The sequence below is a fragment of the Lithobates pipiens genome, unplaced genomic scaffold (genome assembly GCF_037356315.1).
Source record: "Lithobates pipiens isolate NorthernLeopardFrog02 unplaced genomic scaffold, aLitPip1_a1.2 Scaffold_18, whole genome shotgun sequence".
In the NCBI taxonomy this organism is placed as follows: Eukaryota; Metazoa; Chordata; class Amphibia; order Anura; family Ranidae; genus Lithobates; species Lithobates pipiens.
Genome location: NW_027507758.1, coordinates 417,840,268 through 417,860,912, shown reverse-complemented (window position 1 = coordinate 417,860,912; position 20,645 = coordinate 417,840,268). Strand labels below are relative to the sequence as shown.

At 41.2% G+C, this 20,645-nt stretch overlaps 1 protein-coding gene across 1 annotated transcript in view; it reads right to left on the bottom strand.

Annotated features, from left to right (window-relative positions):
- The window catches only part of LRRC31 (leucine rich repeat containing 31), a 34,368-nt gene extending 26,586 nt beyond the window's left edge, over nucleotides 1–7,782 (bottom strand). The window contains exons 1-3 of the mRNA XM_077488011.1: nucleotides 7,479–7,782; nucleotides 6,191–6,430; nucleotides 2,106–2,234 (exon numbers count right to left, since the gene is read on the bottom strand). Coding sequence (XP_077344137.1) covers nucleotides 2,106–2,234; nucleotides 6,191–6,430; nucleotides 7,479–7,491 — 382 coding nt within the window. The 5' untranslated portion in view covers nucleotides 7,492–7,782. The remainder of the gene's footprint in view (nucleotides 1–2,105; nucleotides 2,235–6,190; nucleotides 6,431–7,478) is intronic.
- Between the last annotated feature and the right edge of the window lie 12,863 nt (nucleotides 7,783–20,645).

The window sequence follows — 20,645 nt, the reverse complement described above, 5'->3', positions numbered from 1 at the left end:
CCTTGTTTACAGTCAGTCATAGGACCCGCTGAGGCACTCTCCCGCCTCTAGCCTGTGATGATGGAGGGATGTAAGGGTACGCCCATTTGCACACATACATCGGCGTACAGTGGTCAGCAAGTGGTTAAACCCTCAGTTTTTGCACTTTTAGCAGCTGATTTAATCACTTGCTGGTGGTTGCCGCTGTGAGGCCACACCTCTTCCCACACCCGCAACCACCGTAGAGCAAAACATGCTGCCAATCAGGAGATGCGTGAGAGTGACATTAAAATTCTTTTAGCACCCCACACACTGGAAATCATACTACTAGACTATGAGGTTTCCCTGTAGCAACGTTTTATAAAAAGGTGCAGGGACCTTTTCCCGGCATTTTCACAGGATACAGCAGCCATTCTAATGCATCAGCTGCAGTGTACACGAACAAACACAGCTGCGGCGAAACCACAGTGAACTAAGCCTTACTGTGGATGCAGCTTTATCAATCTTTTCCCATGTTCCTGTTTAAAGGCTAAGTTCACCTTTTGTAAAAATAAATAATAAATGCACATTACTTTGCATGCAACTAAAGGTGAATTTAGCCTTCAAGCTGGTGCCATGATAACTGCCTCAGGTTTCTTGTTTCAAGATGGCTCCTTTCTCTTGCAGCATCCTATAGAGCCACTCTTCCATGCAGGGACTAGAGTTGTATATCCCTACACTGTGTGCATCAATAAAAATACACCGACCCTTAGGCTAATATGTCGAAGTGCTCCCCTGCTCCACCCTTTCAGGCAGAAAATCGTGCAATTTTACAGCGTTTACCATGATTTTGCGGCTTTTTTTCTCAGCGTTTTGCCGCCATTTTGTGCAGGGCAAAACGTCACCGATGTAAAAAAGAAAAAACGCCCAAATCTGCCCGATTTGGGTGACAAAAAAGGGTCCAGAACTTGTTTGAGCTTCAGGCGTTCGGCTTCAGTCGGCTTGGAGGAGTGGAGATGTGAACCATCTCCATTGAGAACAACAGATTTTTTCCCCTCCAGCGTTTTGTAGCTTCAGGCTTAGAGAGTAGGTAAACTGCAAGTGCTGGGGTAAGAATTGTATCAAATAGTTTACTGGAGGAATGTGTATTGTTTTTTGTGCTCATTGTGTAAAACGTTCAAACTTTTGCGTGTGGTTAGGTAAGTTCAGATTAAACATTTTACTAGCTTTGGTCAGAGTGTGGAGGGATATCAGTTTGTTTTTATTTTACTCTACTGACTTGGGGTGATTTTCCCTCTCTTCTTCTAAAGTCGCATACACACGACTGGACTTTAGGGCAGACTAGGTCCGACGTTCTTCCCGACGGACTTTCGGCGGAGTTCTGACGGACTTTCCGAACAAATGGACTTGGCCACACACGGACAGACTAAGTCCTTCGAAAGTCCGTTCGTTTTGAACGTGATGACGTAAACTGGACTAAACAAGGAAGTTCAATAGCCAGTAGCCAATAGCTTCCCTTGCGTCGTATTTGGTCCGTCATACCAGCACACAGACTAACGGTTTTCCCGATTTTAGTCCTTCTGAATTGAGTTTGTCAGATAGATTTGAAACATGTTCCATTTCCAGGTCCGTCGGATTTATTTTTCAAAAAATGATCGGAACTAGCCCACACACGATCGGATTGTCTGACGGACTAATTAGCTTCGGACCTAGTCTGCCGGAAAGTCCGGTTGTGTGTACGCGGCATAACAGAAACCCAGGATATGATGCTGGTACTATACTGGTGACAACTGTAAAATCCAACAAGGGGAGGGATTCTCTTAAGTCACACCTACATGGATCAAAAGTCTTCTGCTCCCTTCTGAACCGGCTGAATTTTGATCCATGCATGGGCACCCTTGGTTGTACAGAAGTTTATCTATAGATCGACTTCTGTACAACCAGTCTGTCAGGTTTTTCCTAAACGATCAGTGGAGCAGACTATAGCATAGTGGGAGGGATTTCCTCCAACCACAAGTTTGAGGTGGGATCACCTCTGCTGGTTAAAAAAAAAAATAAAAAAATAATCTATGGGCTGCCTTATTCTCATTAAAGTTTTTGTTTCCGTGTGTCCTGTGTAACTGTTGAATCGTGCAATTTTCTCTTACCAAGCTCTTTTATGTCAACAGCTGTCAATTCACAGTTATTAAGGTTTACATAGTGAATATCTGCCTTCTTTCCAAACTTTTCCATAAAATGTGTCACTTTCAACCATCCAGTACTGTCCGAATCCTCTTCTGTGAAATAAAAAAAATAAACTAATTATGTAAAATGAATTTATAATATAAAATGAAATGGCCATTCAATTAGGGACCATTTATACCAGTCTGGTCTGCTATAGTGCATTAACCGGATGCACGTTAACACACAACATGTTGCGCATTAATGTACATTGTGTTAGGGCAGCCATCACAAAACAATGGGCCAAAAATCATGCATGAAGCATTGTAAACAGCACATTTATGTGCCTATCAGCAAGGTACATGGGGGTGCTACATGTTGCGCCATGAAACGTATTACTCCAAAAGCAAAAGCATTGACAAGAGCGATAATCATTTAATGTCTATGGGTACTAAATTCTATGTAAAATCAAACATTTTTTTTACATTTTGGATAGAGTAGAGAAGGATTAGAACCTTGGTCGGGTTGCTGTTGCTATCTGTCACCTTTCTAGAGAGAGTCATCCTCACTGTTGATCATGGTCTCCCGTACAGAAAGTTTTGGGAGAGCCAACATTTTTTAGCTGTCACAGGAACAGGAGGTAAAGAGAAACCTTCCGAGACACCTACTCACTAATAGGGAATATCCCCTCACTTCAGAGAGAACTGTTTCATTTTCTAAGACAGCAATCAAAGGAAAAGATCTGACAGGTAAAAAAGATATATATATATATATATATATCTGACAGGCCATAAGCATTCTCTTTCCTAAAGAAAACAAAAAGGTGCTTTTCTTTTGCCATCTGTATCACATTGTGGAGATTTCCTTTCACTTCCTGCCCCATAGCCAAAACATGAAGTGAGAGTAAATCTCTCCAAAGTGAGGGACTTTCTCGTTGTCACCAGAACTAGTGTCCCCATTGGAAGATTTCCCCTTTATTAGGGCTCATTTACACTTGCTTCGGCTTCAACAAGGCTTTGTTAAAACTCTCTAAATGCTAGTCAAAGCTCCCGTCACTAAATAAAATGGTTAGCTTACAGTCCCGTTTACACCTGCTTTTGCTTTGCTTCAACTTCCCTTCAAAAATTATAGCCCATGTAGCTTTAGTGGTGCTTCAAAGAATCTTCAAAGCCTCCATAGAAGTCTATGGCAAAGTTTGCTTGAAGCCCCAAGCAAAAGCAAGGTGTAAACAGGACTGTAAGCTAATCATTTTATTTAGTGACAGGGGCTTTGACTGATATTCAGAGAGCTTTAACAAAGTGTGTCCCGTCGCAGATATTCCACTAAACTCTTGCGCTAATAAGCGCCCTTCCGCCATAATGGTATAATGCAGCCTTTTGATCCATGTCTCCTCTGGTTCCCCAGTAAACATACATTACCACATTCTTACGTTCTTGAGGGTGTGCCTCCAACAGCCAATCGCCGCCTACACAGTTTGTGACCTCACAGGAAATGACCAAATAAGGATGTAACACAGGATATGAATGGCAACAGAGGAAATTACCAAATAAGGATGTAACAACACAGTATAAATGAATATATACAATAACCAATGAAAGATTACTACAATTCCGCTGATATGAATCCTTATTATGCATTGTTCCAGAGAACAATGCATACCTGGATTACACTACCCTTCCTTGTGGATGGGAGGCTATCTGCAGGTGCATGCTCCGAATCCCGACATGTGCTGATCAGACACAGCAGAAACAAGAGCGTACATCCGCCCATAACGGATTATGTCCTTGCAGAGCAAACATATGCCCTCAGACGATCATATGTGCAATGCACAGGGGGCCCTTTCGCTGGCAGACATACCCCCACTCTGCAAACACCTCTCTTCAATCCCAGGAAGTTTTCCACTATCAGACTGGACTCAACCAGCGTCAGTCAGCCCCAGTTAGCTCTTTAGAGCGGGCTAGGGGAGAACGGACACTGGTTGACACTGTGGCAATACAGCTTCATAAAATTTTCCACAACAGTCCAAAGCCATGTTTTGAAGCAAGATTAAACTAGCCCTTACACTTCTGGTGTAAAGCCAAAATTTGGGATTTGTTTTTACCTTCACTTTCAATGATAACAGTAAACAAGGCAGAGAGGTTGAATCTCCCTAGATTCGGAGAGCAATAAAAACCCGACTTGTGTTCTAAGTCTTCTCCATGGTATCCAAAACAAAAACAATAAGTTTTGCCTTTAGTTATACTTTGAGCAAATCAATCTTTTGTAAATCTTTTGCAAAGTTTCTTGCATGGGTAATCTGCCAGTAACAACGCTTTTTGTTTCAAGCTAACAGGTTCCTTCAGTTGGCTGTGGGGCTGTTTTCTGGAATGTGCATTCCTCCCGCAGAGCAGATAGGCAGCCCAATAGCTTTGTGCAAGGAAGGGTCAGCAATATTTTTCCACTTGATGACCGGATTCAATGTATGTGAATGCATGGAGGGCTGCATTCACCCGCTAATAAATGAAGATAATAATAAGCCTAACATAGTAATAACAGTACAGGTTTACCTCACTTTAAGGTTCTTCACTAATACAAAGCCAGTTCACCCTGAGGGAGCCTGTGGCTAGGGATTCGGATTTTACAGCCCCCCTCCCCGATCCTGGCACCCAAGGGTGACTGACACCAGCCCTGCCAGCCAGCATGGTCTGGTGATGGGGTCCCTGTCCCCAGGGGTGATGGGGCCTGTGTCCCAAGGAGTGGAGGGGTCCCTGTCCCAAGGAGTGATGAGGCCTCTTTCCCCCCAAAGTAGTGTCCTCTGTTAACTCCAGCGGCTGCCTCCCCCATCCAGCCCTGTGGTACTGCCGCTGGCCAATGAAGAGGACAGCAGCGAAAATGTCTGCGGGCCAGGTGCCCGTGAATTAATCACAGGCACTGATGGGCCAGACATCTAGCGGTGGCGGGTCATGGGTTGCCAACCTCTGGCCTATCGTGTGCACACCCGGCTGACAATGTTATCAATTGCAAGGCAGCAGCTTGGTATTGTCAGCCTGAAACAAACAGTATTGTTACTGACACGATCTCCAGGTAAGGAACTTTACAACAGATTTGCCCAATATTGTTTGCTTAGGCAAACTCTTTAAAGTTATTCCTTTACTTACCATTCCTTTCTATTCTAAATTCACCTGTGCATACATGGATGTTTTCAGTGAATACAGGCTTCTTTATTTAAATTTCATTTTACACTTTAGCAAATCACTCAACAGCATTAGTCTACAGTGGATTGATTTTGGAAACTAGAGTACAACTAGCAGTAGTCATATTCAGCCTAACACATTCTGTAACGTTGAAGACATTTTGTAGCTTATCCAAGCCAATTCTTCAGTTCCGATGAGTGTTACAAAGATACCCCAGCATTTATAGCCACATTTTAAATGGAGGAGTATAGCTAAAGCTCTTTTGGCCTTACTTCTCCTGGGGATCACAGAAGTGCAGTTCGTTGTGAACTCATATGACCCATTTTCAGCCGACAGCGGGCTAAAGCCAGTTGATGTGACAGAGCCAGTCCAGGCCCTGAAAAGATTCCAACCATATGGGTGGGATTCGCCCAGGAGCCTGGACCGACAGCTGGCTCAGCCTCTCAGCAGTCCGTTGACTGAGCCAGCCGCTTCCTCAGCGCTCCATTGAGTGCTATATGTGCTGAAGCAGAGAGCCAGAGAGGGACAGTCACCAGCTCTCTGCCCACGGTTCACTGAGAACTGAACAATCAGCAGTCTTTGAACTGGTGGGAGACAGATGCAGCATTGGACCAATGCTGTATCCACCTAGGCGAGTGTGATTTTGGTACCTTTAATTCAATCACCACTGTGTCCTAATGTTTGGATATCTTCTGGACATTCGTTAGAATGTTTAAACATCTTCAACATTACAGAGAAAGTCCAGTGTAATGTGACTACTACTAGCTATACCATGACCTGGATCGCAGACAACCTAGAGTGCAGTGTCACACCAATTTAATATATTATTGAAATCTTATACCTTGTTGGGGGTTTCTTTTTGTGCTTTAAGTTCATAAAAAATCTTGTCAGATTCTCACCTTCTGCAGAGCCAGAAACCACATTGTCTGACTTTTGATCTTCAGATATAGACTCGTGGTCAAGTTCCTTTTCATTCTTCTTATTATCTGTTTTTGCTGCATCTTTATCAAATGCTCTGAATAAGCTCTTCACCTGGAATATACTGCTTTTTCCTTTGTCTGACTTTTTCCTTTGTATCTGGCCGAAGATCAAATCGAACGGAGACTTTTTCGGTCCTTCTGCCTCTTTCTTCTCTGATCCTGGTTAGTGTAAAGAAAAGCATGGATACTTTACACATTCAAACTTTACATTAATAACACTGTGTATAGCACTACCTTATGGTTTTCTTATCCATACACAACAATGATAAAGAGCAGCAGAGAGCCTCAAAGCAGTGAAAACAAAATAGCCCTATAATTTAGAGTATTGCAGTTATTTATTTAGGAAGCAAACTCCATTAATCAACAGGTTCTAGTGCAGCTGGTGTGTTAGTAGCTTTGTCCCTGCTCCCATGGAATATGTTGCGGTCATGATTAGGGATGAGCTCAGGCGTGTTCGCATGAAACACGTGCAGAGACCGCCAGGAAGTCGGCGCAGCGCTGCGCTGCGCTAATCACAGGCAGTGAGACATTGCCCGATCTCTGTAGCTGCGCATCAGGGCAACGTCTCACTGCCTGTGATTAGCGCAGCACCGACTTCCTGGCAGGCTCTGCACGTGTTCCATGCAAACACGCCTGAGCTCATCCCTAATCATGATATTTAGATGCGTTAGAGGAATTTTGTTGAGAACACAAGTCAGCTTTGGGATATCTGATTTTTTTTGTTCTAGCCGTGTATATTCTGATTTATAACCCCTATATTACTCCATGTAATAAATGAGCATAGCTGGACTGTTATGACCATCTAAGCAAAATACAAACTAGGTCCTTGCTTAATTACTAATGGCATGTACCATGCACACCAAAAGTGTCTCCCATTCAACAAACACAATTCCTTTCGTAACGTCCATGTAAATGTAGCCTTAATGGTTAACTGAGCAATCTACATCCTCAGATTTCCTCTTCCCCTACTTTGCTTTTATTGATAAAGAAAAAGAAAATAATAAAATCTGAAGACAAAAAAGGAGGAACAAAATATTTATTTTATAGAAGACCCATTTTCAACTATCTCTATATCTCTACAGATTACTACACAAGCCTCAATTGAATTCAGAAACAAAATGTTACTACCACTCCCTAAATCCATTCGCAGCATTATCAAGATTAAAGACACACTACCCCAGTAATCTGAACAGATATGTTAACATACCTTTAATGTCCATGTTTACGTCTACTTTTTGAGTGTTCCGTAGTCCAAGACGCTGGAGTGGCAGTTAAATTCTTTTCAGAACTTTTTTAGGCTACTGTTATAAGTGTGTTTTTGCTGTATCCTGCTGAGTTTTCATGTTTGTAAGTGAGAGAAAGGAGTTTGTAATCACAAACTGAATGCTCTTGCATAAACCATGTTGCATTCCTGCTCTCAGTGCTGTACTGCTATGAAAAGGGAAGATAATGTAGCCAAACCAGCTCCTCTGCTCTGAACAGTCATGCCTACAATGACAGAGGAAGCAGTATAGCTGTTCAATACACAACTACCCAGGAAATATGCAGCAGGTGGACTTTGATTTGGAAACTCCTTAAGGACTCGGTTGCCAGGAAAAATCATGTAATAGATTTGAAAGGCAGCACAGGTTACAGATTGAGAAAGGAAAGAATCTTAAGCCTCGTACACACGATCCGATTGTTGGCAGGGGATTGTGTGATGACAGACTGTTGGTCTAAAATCCGACCGTTAATCCCCATACACACTATTAGATTTTCTGCAGATTTTTGTCTTCAGATTTAGCAAAACCATGTAGTGAAGGGGCCTGTCTGATAGCATACAAATTGAAACTCTTAAAGTTTGACCTCATATTATATGGTTTGGGTAAATCTGAAGACAAAAATCTGCAGAAAATCTAATAGTGTGTATGAGGCCTTACTCTGTGTGCTTTATACTGCCAATTCACAGACCCATTCTACACAACTCAATTTATAAGGAACATATAAGGAAGTTGTCAATTGGTTGGATGTTTTTGTAAGGATTCCTGACAAATGATGGCATTAAGGAAAAGTGTTGGCGTTAACCATACCAACAAGTCAGAAAAAAATTCTAGTTTCTAACTTTAAATAGAGTTATTATTTCTGGATAGGCAAATGCTAACTTTTTCTTTAATAGATGTAACCTAAATTTTTTACAATATAAGAGTTACTGGACATAAAAAAAGAGGGAAGAATTTATGTAAAAAGAAAGCAATCAAATTTTTTCTTTAAAGTGGATCTTCATTCATTTTTTTCATCTTTCCATCTATTAAATCTTCTGCTCTTGTTGTTTTAACTTTGGGTAGTAAAACATTTTTTTTTCTGTCAGTAAATACCTTATACAGCCACTTCCTGTTTCTTGTCTGGTCATTAGCCTAGGCTTATAACATAATGCACAACTCTCTCTCTCTCTCTTACTCTCGGGGGGATGTCATAAGAGAGCCAATGAGATCTGCAGCTTAGGAGGTGTGCCTCTGTGTGTCTGTGTAAATCCAGGAAGTGAACAGGCCGCAGCTTCAGTTGCCCACAGTTAAAATGGATGCAGCCAGACTTAGTAGAGGGAGATTTCTGCAGCATATTTGGCAAGTACAGAATCACAGTATATATAAAATAATATGCAAAGTGGTTGGAGGGAAGCTTCAGAAACGCAAAGATGTTTTTATTACAAATTATGTGAGCAGACTGCAGTTCCTTTTTATTTTCCTGGGCAGCAGCAGAAAACCAAAATTATAATTTTCTTAGATTAATTAATAGATTATTTAGAAGTCTTTTTCATACAAAGCTGTCCACTAAACAGTGTTCACTAAGCTGTGTTGTTTAGTCTTTGAAAGAGGTGAACAATTATAGGAGCTATTATTTTTTTTAGTAAGCAATGAGGTTAATTTACTAAAGGCAAATAGGCTGTTAACTTTCAAGGGAATTTTCCCCTAGCTTAGAGAATGAGGTGAAGCTCTGCTAACTACCATCATCCAATCATGTTGAACCTCTGTAGGTATATTAGGTCAGGTTTTTACTTCTGTTTGTCTGTGTTCCCATTAAAGTAGTTCTAAAGGCAGAAGGTTTTTTTATCTTAACCACTTGACACCCGGAAGGATTTGCCCCTTAACCACTTGCCACCCGCAAGCCGTCATATGACGGCCTCAACTTTGCGGTGGTATATCTGAATGATGCCTGAGGCTACAGACATCATTCAAATATCTAATAAATAATGAATAAATAAAGGCGTTTTTTAAATATATAAAAAAATCTTTTTTCTATTATTTTGTTGGGAGAGACCTAGAAATACTTTAGGGGGTCTAACACCCTGAGATATTTAATCACAATTATTTCCCAACAAATTCACTTCCAAATTCAGTAGGAAGGGTATATATTACGGCACAGAGAAGGAGCACAACATTATTTTCAGCATTTTCAGCCGATGATTCTCTACAAAATAAGAACGATAATAGTGGCTGTTCCACCGCTTGATCGTTCTTACGGGAAGTGAAAGGGGACGTCCTCCGGTGCTTCTACCGACTCACCGCAGCGATCGGTCAGTCGGACAGAGGATCCGCCGGCCCCGGATGTTGATCATAGAGATTTCCAGCGGACCGCATGGTCTCCGGAGTCTCTATGATCGTCGGAGGCTGGGCGCGATGTTATGATGTCACACCTGCCCTTTGCGTTAAAAAAAACGGTGCCGCCTCGGCTGGGAAGCAAGGATCGTTTTTGTTTTCTTTTATTTCAGGCTTTCCAGCCTAGTGGTGAGATGTGGGGTCTTATTGACCCCACATCTCACGATAATGAGGTCCTGTCATGTCATATTCCTATTACAAGGGATGTTTACATTCCTTTACATTCCTTGTAATAGGAATAAAAGTGATCAATTTTTTTTGTGTGTGTGTAAGTGTAAAAATTATTATGTAAAATGAACAATACATTATTTTTTTAAAAGCACCCCTGTCCCCGTGTGCTCGTACGCAGAAGCGAACGCATATGTAAGTCCCGCCCGCATGTGAAAACGGTGTTCAAAGCACACATGTGGGATGTCGCCGGATCGGTAGAGCGAGAGCAATAATTCGAACCCTAGACCTCCTCTGTAACTCAAAATACGTAACCAGTAAAAAAATCGTCGTCTATGGGGATTTTTAAGTACCAACGTTTGGCGCCATTCCACGGGCGTGTGCAATTTTGAAGCATGACATGTTAGGTATCTTTTTACTTGGCGTAACTTCATCTTTCACATTATGCAAAAAAAATTGGGCAAACTTTACTGTTTTTTTTTTTTTAAATGTGTTTGAAAAATGACTGCGCAAATACCGTGCGAGATAAAAAGTTGCAATGACCGCCATTGCATTTTCTAGGGTGTCTGCTAAAAAAACATATATAATGTTTGGGGGTTCTATGTAATTTTAGAGCAAAAAAATTATGATTTTTACACGTAGGAGCGAAGTGTCAGAATTGGCCTGGATGCAAAGTGGTTAATGGCCAGGCCATTTTTTGGGATACGGCACTGCGTCCATTTAACTGACAATTGCACGGTCGTGCGACTCTGTTCCCCAAATAAGACTGACGTCCTTTTTTCCCACAAATAGAGCTTTCTTTTGGTGGTATTTGATCACCTCTGCGGTTTTTATTTTTTGTGCTATAAACAAAATTATGCATAAAACAAGCATCATGAGTAAAAATATAAAATGTTTAGATCTGTAGAAATTAATCATGCTACATAAAATATCAAGTATCATTCATTTTGTATATTTTTAAAGTAGTTACACCTGGGAAACCTTTAGGCTGGGTTCACACCTATGCGCATTGGATGCGGTTTATACGTTCATTTGAATGAGGCTGGTTCACATATGCGTGTTACATTCGCACTCCGCATTGCCCAAAAAAGTGTGCATTTTCTGGGAATTGCAGTGCGAATTGCAAGCACGTTATCTTCTATGGGAATGCATCTGATTCGCAGATGCATTCCATTGTGAACAGGATAAAATCCTCCCCTGATCCTGATGTAAACCTGACCTGATACTGATGCAATCCTGACCAAAAACTGACGTGAAACACTGAACAACTTCTTTGCCAATTAGCTGTGAAAATGGAGCTTCAATTCGCAGCTCACATGTGTGAACCCAGCTTTACTCAAGGGGGACTCCATGAAATTGAGGGAGGGAGTATATAGCCAGGTCCATAAATATTGGGACATCGACACAATTCTAATCTTCTTGGCTCTATACACCACCACAATGGATTTGAAATGAAACAAACAAGATGTGCTTTAACTGCAGACTTATAGCTTTAATTTGAGGGTATTTACATCCAAATCAGGTGAACGGTGTAGGAATTACAACAGTTTGTATATGTGCCTCCCACTTTTTAAGGGACCAAAAGTAATGGGACAGATTAACAATCATCCATCAAACTTTCACTTTTTAATACTTGGTTTGAAATCCTTTGCAGTCAATTACAGCCTGAAGTCTGGATGCATAGATATCACCAGACGCTGGGTTTCATCCCTGGTGATGCTCTGCCAGGCCTCTACTGCAACTGTCTTCAATTCCTGCTTGTTCTTGGGGCATTTTCACTTCAGTTTTGTCCTCAGCAAGTGAAATGCATGCTCAAGCAGATTCAGGTCAGGTGATTCCACTTCTTTCCCTTAAAAAAACTCTGGTTGCTTTCACAGTATGCTACAGGTCATTGTGTATCTGCACTGTGAAGTGCCGTCCAATGAGTTCTGAAGAATTTTGCAGAATATGAGCAGATAATATTGCCTGAAACACTTCAGAATTCATCCTGCTGCTTTAGTCAATAAATGAGAACCAGTTCCATTGGCAGCCATACATGCCCACGCCATGACACTACCACCACCATGCTTCACTGATGAGGTGGTATGCTTTTGAGTAGTTCCTTTCCTTCTCCATACTCTTCTCTTCCCATCACTCTGATACAAGATAATCTTGGTCTCATCTGTCCATAGGATGTTGTTCCAAAACTGTGAAGGCTTTTATAGATGTTGTTTGGCAAACTCTAATCTGGCCTTCCTGTTTTGAGCTCACCAATGGTTTACATCTTGTGGTGAACCCTCTGTATTCACTCTGGTGAAGTTTTCTCTTGATTGTTGCCTTTGACACAGTGGAGATTGTTCTTGATCTGGCCAACTATTGTGAAATATTCGGTCATCCACCACAGTTTTTTTCGGGTCTTTTGGTGTTGCTGAGCTCACAGGTGCGTTTTTCTTTTTAAGGATGTTCCAAACAGTTTATTTGGCCACACCTAATGTTTTTGCTATCTCTCTGATGGGTTTGGTTTTTTTTCAGTCTAATGGTGGCTTGCTTCACTGATAGTGACAGCTCTTTGGAACTCATATTGAGAGTTGACAGCAACAGATTCCAAAAGCATATAGCACACTTTACTTTTGGTCCCTTAAAAAGTGGGAGGCACATATACAAACTGGTCTAATTTCTTTTTTAACAAGAAAGAACTGTTGTAATGATGTAATGTAACTGTTGTTCTACACTGTTCACCTGATTTGGATGTAAATGCTAATTAAATTAAAGCTGAAAGTCTGCAGTTAAAGCATCGTGTTAGTTTAATTTCAAATCCATTGTGGTGGTGTATAGAGCCAAAAAGATGAGAATTGTGTCAATGTCCCAATATTTATGGACCTGACTGTATATAAAATAATATGCAAACTGGTTGGAAGGATGCTTCAGAATGGCAAAGATGTTTTTATTACAAATTATGTGAGCAGACTGCAGTTCCTCTTTAAAGTATAAGTGAACTATTACCTTGTAAAACAACCCATTCAGTTTAACCGCTTGCCGACCGCCGCATGCCGATGTACGTCCCTTCCTATCTGCCATAACCCTGGTATCCCTGTGTTCGGCCGGCGATCGGCCACAAGAAAAAAGTGGTCTCTGCGGCAATGTCCAAACGCCCATACATCTTAAAGGCACATTTTTTCAATGTCATTTTTTCAAATAACAACATTTTTTTTTTTTTTACTGTATTTAAGTCCAAATAGGAGATCTGAGGACTTTTTGACCCCTGGTCTCATATTTAAGAGGACCTGTCACGCTTTTTTCTATTACAAGGGATGTTTACATTTTTTGTAATAGGAATAAAAGTGACACAGTGTAAAAAAAAAGTGTAAAAATAAATATAATCAAGTAAAATAAATAAGAATTCTTTTTTTTTAAATGTCCTGTCCCGACGAGCATGCGCAGAAGCGAACGCATACTTGAGTAGTGCCCGCATATGAAAATGGTGGTCAAACCACACATGTGAGGTATCACCACAATCGTTAGAGTGAGAGCAATAATTCTATCCCTTGACCTCCTCTGTAACTTAAAACATGCAACCTGTAGAATTTTTTAAACATCGCCTATGGAGATTTTTGAGGGTAAAAGTTTGACGCCATTCCATGAGCAGGCGCAATTTTGAAGTGTGACATGTTGGGTATCAATTTAATTGGCCTAACATTATCTTTCACAATATTTTAAAAAATTGGGCTAACTTTACTGATGTCTTATTTTTTTATTCAAAAAAGTGAATTTTTTCCAAAAAAGTGCACCTGTAAGACCATTGTGCAAATACAGTGTGAAAAAAAGTATTGCAACGACCGCCATTTTATTCTCTAGGGTGTTAGAAAAAAAACAATATATAATGTTTGGGGGTTCTAATTAAGTTTCTAGCAAAAAAAACAAAAAACTGTTTTAAACATGTAAAAACCAAAATCTCAAAACGAGGCTGGTCCTTAAGTGGTTAAATAGAAATACAAGTCAAAACATTTGTGTATAAATATACAAAAAATGCTAAATCCTTTTTTTTCTTTCTTTATAAGTGATTACATGACCTCTGTTCTCCGCTGTATAAGGGGCTCAGAGAGGTGGTGGTGTAGACTGCACGGGGCATGTCAACAGGAAGCAGTGAAACAGGAGCACACAGTGAACTGTGCGGGGGACGTGTCAGCACAAGTCTGGGTACTGGAGTACAGGGCAGCTATACTTCCAAGTAGAATACAAAGAAGAAATCTGGCCACACTGAGATGGATGTGCACTCATGGCTAGTGTGGTTAGTTTGAAATAGGAAGGCAGGGGGGCTAGTAGTATTATCAGGTATTTCCCAAAAAGGAAACAATGCAAAGAGACCAGGAAACTTTTTAACACAAGTACATGATACAACAGACACATATCGAGTATGTGAAATTTTGGGGTAATAAACACTTTAAATCTCAGGGATTAGTTGCTTTTCAATATTGTATCAGCAATATGAAATGTTGGGGTAATGTATTTTTGAATGGGTCCTGAATGTTTCAAGAGCAAAATAGGTCTGTTGAAGTATACCAATGTACTGTGTATTCAGAGCCAGATTAAGACCTTGGGGGCCCGATGCACTTCAGGTTGGGGGGGCCCCGATGTACTTCAGGTTCAGGGGGCCCCCTATACACAGAGTTAGCTTACATTCTCAATGACAGTCACACATTTTTAGAATGCAAACATAATTCTAAGATCACACGTGTACACACACACACACACACACACACACACACACACACACACACACACACACACACACACACACACACACACACAGTTTTATGCAGCACTTTACAATGTAGAGGGGGACAGTACAATTACACTACAGTTAAATACAGAAGGAAAAGGAGGGCCCTGTTCATGGTCCTTACAATCTAAAGGTAGATGGAGGTGGTATAAAAAACAATAGCTGCGGGGATGATCTGATGGAAGTGACTCGGGTACAGGTCTTAGGTAGAGGTGAGATAGGCTTCCCTGAATAAGTGAGTTTTCAGGGAATGCCTAAAGAGGGACAGGGTAGGGGCTAACTGGGTTCTGGAGAAGTCCTGGAGGCAAGCATGGAAGGAGGTAAAAAGGGTGCTAGAGAACACCAGGCCTTTGGAGCAAGAGGACAATTTGGGTGATATCTGCAGATGAGGTTGGTTATGTGTGAGGGTAATGCTGTGGATGGCCTTGTATGTTGTAGTTAGTATTTTGAATTATATATGGTGGGGTAGAGGAAGCCAGTGAAGGGATTGGCAGAGAGGAGCAGCAGTCATGGATCCGTTAGTATGGTGTATTAGTCTAGCTGCAGCATTCATAAAAGACTGAAGGGGGTATAGCCTGTGTAAGGGTAGGCCAATGAGGAGGGAGTTGCAGTAGTCAAGGCAGGAAATAACCAAGGAGTGAATAAGTTGTTTTGTGGTGTCATTAGTCAGGAAGGGGCAAATTCTGGAAATGTTAAGGTGGCAAAATGCAGCCAGTGATTGGATTTCAGGGCTGCAGAAGAGAGGTATAGAGGGGGGGCCCTTCTTTTAGAGTGGCTTTGGGAAAATGCCCCTTTTGCTACCTTATCAATCCAATTCTCTGTGTATGTAAGTATGTTAATAATGCAAGTGAGTATTAATACACATTTACTGCATCAGTTCAGGTGTAGTTTGTTGTTTTGGGTTGTTATTTTCAATTTCATCCAATCTACAGTACCTGTACAATATAAATGTACCTGCTCAGCATATGTCCATAGACCACAGCTACACAGCTCCAAGTTGGTAAAACAATCCTATTAAAAGCAAAGTTAAATAATTAGCTTGTCTTGTATTTACTGTTCAAAGATTAACTTGGATTTTGGTACTTTGCCTCACTGTGACTCTTTAATATGACATGCTTTGTGAGGTATTAAAACCATTAGAACGATTAGTTCAGCAAAATGGTTTAACGGGAAGGAATTGGCAGGAGAATCCTAAATACCTACCAAAATCTGCTATGCAGACAGAGATGCACCAGATCAAATCTCAGTAACACCTTATTCAAAATGTATACACCAGTAACAAAATATTGTGATATAATAATTTACTGTAATCCCTGACGTTTTATACAATGTAGCAGTTTACATCAACATCAAGCTAGGGATGCACATGGGATTTTTGTTTACTCAACTTAAAAAAAAAAAAAAAAATACACAATAGAAGTACTATTAATTGTGCAATCACACACTCAAAAGTTTCCTTCTACCACATAAAAAGTAATGTGTTCCAAAGTGTGTCATTGATCTCAAGTGATTTTAGTTACAGGCTGATGCAATATTTTTTTAACAACTGTTACTGGAACATTTGTCCCAATTGGATTTTCCCATAATTTAAATCCCAGAGGCAATGGTCCCCAGAACAAATAGAAACAAATAAAGCGAATCTCCCTGTTACACAGACAAAAACTAACAGTAAAATAAAAATAAAAAAAAGGTTTTGACTTTAGATACATTTTCATCAATATTGACAACCAAAAACATTTTTTGTCTAATCATAGCAGAAGCAACTTTGATTGCCATAAGCAATAACAGCATTGCTGCAGGCACATGTACCATGCTAGACCTCTGGTCTGTCACTGTCATTTAAAGGATACTGCACCAAACAGATAATGTGTGTGTGTAATATATATATATATATATATATATATATATATATATATATATATATATATATATATATATACACACACACAAACATAGTGGGGGTTATTTATGAAAGGCAAATCCACTTTGCACTGCAAGTTCGCTTGGAAGTGCAGTCGCTCTAAATCTAAGGGGTAAATCTGAAATGAGTAGAAGCTCTGCTGATTTTATCATCCAATCATGTGCAAGCTAAAATGCTGTTTTTTTAAATTTTCTTTGCATGTTGCCCTTGGATCTACAGCGACTTTGCTTCCAAGTGCACTTGCAGTGCAAAGTGCTTTTCCTTTAGTAAATAACCCCCAGTGTCTCACAAAAGTAAGTGCACCCCTCACATTTTTTGTAAATATTTTATTACATCTTTTCATGTGACAACACTGAAGAAATGACACGTTGCTACAATGTAAAGTAGTGAGTGCAAATTAGCTGTCCAATCAAAATTACTCAACACACCAAGCCATTAATGTCTAAACCATTGGCAACAAAAGTAAGTACACCCCTAGTGAAAATGTCCAAATTGTCAATATTTTGTGTGTTCACTATTATTTTCCAGCACTGCCTTAGCCCTCTTGGGCATGGAGTTCACCAGAGCATCACAGGTTGCCACTGGAGTCCTCTTCCACTCCTCCATGATGACATCACAAAGTTAGTGGATGTTAGAGACCTTACACTTCTCCACCTTTCATTTGAGGATGCCCCACAGATGCTCAATAGGGTTTAGGTCTGGAGACATGCTTGGCCAGTCCATCGCCTTTACTCTCAGCTTCTTTAACAAGGCAGTGGTCATCTTGGAGGTGTGTTTGGGGTCGTTATCATGTTGGAATACTGCACCCTGTGGCCCAGTCTCCGAAGGGAGGGGATCATGCTCTGCTTCAGTATATCACAGTACATATTGGCATTCATGGTTCCCTTAACTAGTTGCCGCCCACCCACCATCAAATGACAGTGGGGAGGCTCATGTTCTGGTACACCGTCATATGATGGCATCCCAGAATGGGCGCTCTCACGTGCCTGCGGGGGCATGCAGCAGGGCGATCACAGCCGCGCCGTGTTGCTAGGACATGGTTCGACCCCAATCTCTGTAAAAAGCCGTGTCCACGGCTCTTTAGCCACCTGACCTCCGTGTCATGGCCGAATGATGGCCACATCGCGGATGTGAATTCCCAGGAGGGCCTCCCCTGTGCACGCTCCCTGTGCGTGCCCTACACGCTGACAGCGGAGGAGAAAAAAAAAGCAGATCACTGGCTTATCTTAAAGGGACATCGGTTCCGAAACGGAAGAGGTGATTATGCCTCATTTATAGAGTCTAACAGTGCCCACAAGTGCCACCTATCAATGCCCACAAGTGCCAGCTATTAATGCCCACAAGTACCACCTATCAATGCCCACAAGTGCCACCTATCAATGCCCATCAGTTCCACCTATCAATGCCCAACAGTGGTGTCAATCCGTGCCACCTAGAAGTGCTGCCTATCAGTGTAACCGATCAGTGGCCATCACTTGCACCCATCAGTGTCCATCACTGCCACCTATCGCTGCCCATCAGTGCCGCCTCATCAGCGTACATCAATGACAGACAACAATTATAACTGTTATAAAATTTTAAAACAAAATTAAAAACAAAAATTTTAAAAAAATTCGGTATTCTTACTTTTTTGAAAAAAAAAATCGCACAGGTGATCAAATATCACCAAAAGAAAGCTCTATTTGGAGGAAAAAAATTATAAAATTTCTTTTGGGTACAGTGTTGTATGACCGCGCAATTGTCATTCAAAATTGGTCTGGATTGGAGGGGGGTTTAAGTGCCCAGTAAGCAAGTGATTAATCATGTGATTGGCTATGTCCAATCACAGCCGGTCACATGTAAACACGGAGATGCTGTTAATAGGCGCTCCTTGCCTCACACTGACAGTGAGTGGCAAGGAGAGCCTATCAGCGGCATCTCCTTACAGGAGACATCTACACATGTAATCAGGGCACTGATCATCAGTGCCCTGATTACAGAAGACACACCAGTTCCACAAATCAGTGCCAGCGATGAGTGCCTGCCAGCAATCAGTGCCCAACACTGCCAGCAATCAGTGCCCTACTGCCCACAAGTGCCACCAATCAGTGCCCATTAGTTATGCCAATCCGTGCTGGCTATTAGTCTCACCTATCAGTGCTACCAATCAATGCCCATCACTGCTGTCCACCAATGCCCATCAGTGGCACCCATCAGTGGTACCCATCAATGCCCATCAGTACCACCTATTTGTGTTGCCTATCAGTGCCCACCAGTTCCGCCTATCAGTCCCCTCCAGTGCCACCTATCAGTGCCAATAAGTGCCACCTATTAGTGCCCACCAGTTCCACCTAACAGTGCCCATCAGTGCCGCCTATCAGTGCTCACCAGTGCCACATATCAGTGCACATAAGTGCAGCATATTAGTGCCTCCTCATCAGTGCCCATAAGTGCCACTTCAACAGTGCCCAAAAGTGCCAACTCATCAATGCCCACCAGTTCAACCTATCAGTGCCCATCAGTGCCACCTCATCAGCGCACATCAGTGAAGGAGAAAAGTTACTTAATTACAAAATTTACTGACAGTAAACATTTTTTTTCAAATTTTTATTTTTTTTGTAAAAAAGAAAAAACCCAAAATACCACCAAAAGAAAGCTTTATTTGTGTGAAGAAAATGATAAAAATGTAATCTAGGTACAGTGTAGCATGACTGCGCAATTGTCATACAAACAGCGACAGCGCTAAAAGCTGAAAAAAGGCCTGAGCAGGAAGGGGGTATAAGTGCCCTGTAGGCAAGTGGTTAATGAACAGTAGCTCCCAAGTGCCTGTGATGTATCAAATAGTGTCCCCCATCACATAGTGTCTGCCCTGTACTGCGCTTGCACAGTGAGTCCAGGTTCAAGCCCCACCATATATGGGGGCCCTTAGGCCGTACGTTCAGAGGCAGTTGGACGCTTTTTTCAACTACCCCTGAACTCATTCAGTGTTATCCTATGTGACCATGTACACAGTCTTGTTTATTGCCGTTTTTATGCAGTTGTGTTTAATAGCGTTTCTTTGATAGCAAAAAAATGGGTTCAGACGCCGAAGATTTCCATGTTTCAGACGCCAAACGCGGCTAAACGCGGTACTGGCGTTTAGACACATTTTCGTTTATAAGCGTTTTTAAAAGACCTGAAAAGACAAAAATATGATGGAAAAAAATTAAAATATAGAAAAAATAAAGTAAAAACAAAAATAATACGTCTGTACATCTATATATCTATATATAAATATATGCACATACCTGATCGTCACCAACAGACGTTCCTCTGGTGACACACTCTTCCTCGTGTTGGTGTCCATGAGTGTCAGACTGGGTCGTACTTTTTCAAGTAGAAGGTCAAATGTGGCAATGGACGTGCGTGCGAAATTAAAAAAATTGTCGGGGTAGGTACACAGCTGTATGTACATGTTTACATAATATTCTGCCGACATTCGCTGCGCAATCAAAGGATGGGTCCAATAGCGACAAACTCTGACTCTGGACCTCTCACACAATGTTCTACGTCGTTCTAGACTCATCAAGAACAATGTCAGGAGCATATCCTCACATATGCTTATTATGTGATCCATTTCCAAAAAAAGCACAGAAATAGAGGCTCTCTGGTCAAAATGGCTGAAATAGTTAACTTACAATGTTTTTTGAGCTTGGGGAGGGTCTTAAATGATGTAATCTTAATAAATGCTATTACGCAAACACGGTTAAACGTGGCTAAACGCAGCATACAAACGCGGCTAAACCCGACGCGTTGCATCACATGTTACGTGACTTTATCAAGAAGATTTTTTGTGGATATAATTAAGCAATTTGCACAGCAAATTTTTTGCACATACATTTTTGCACAGCAATTTGCACAGCTAATTTGTGCACA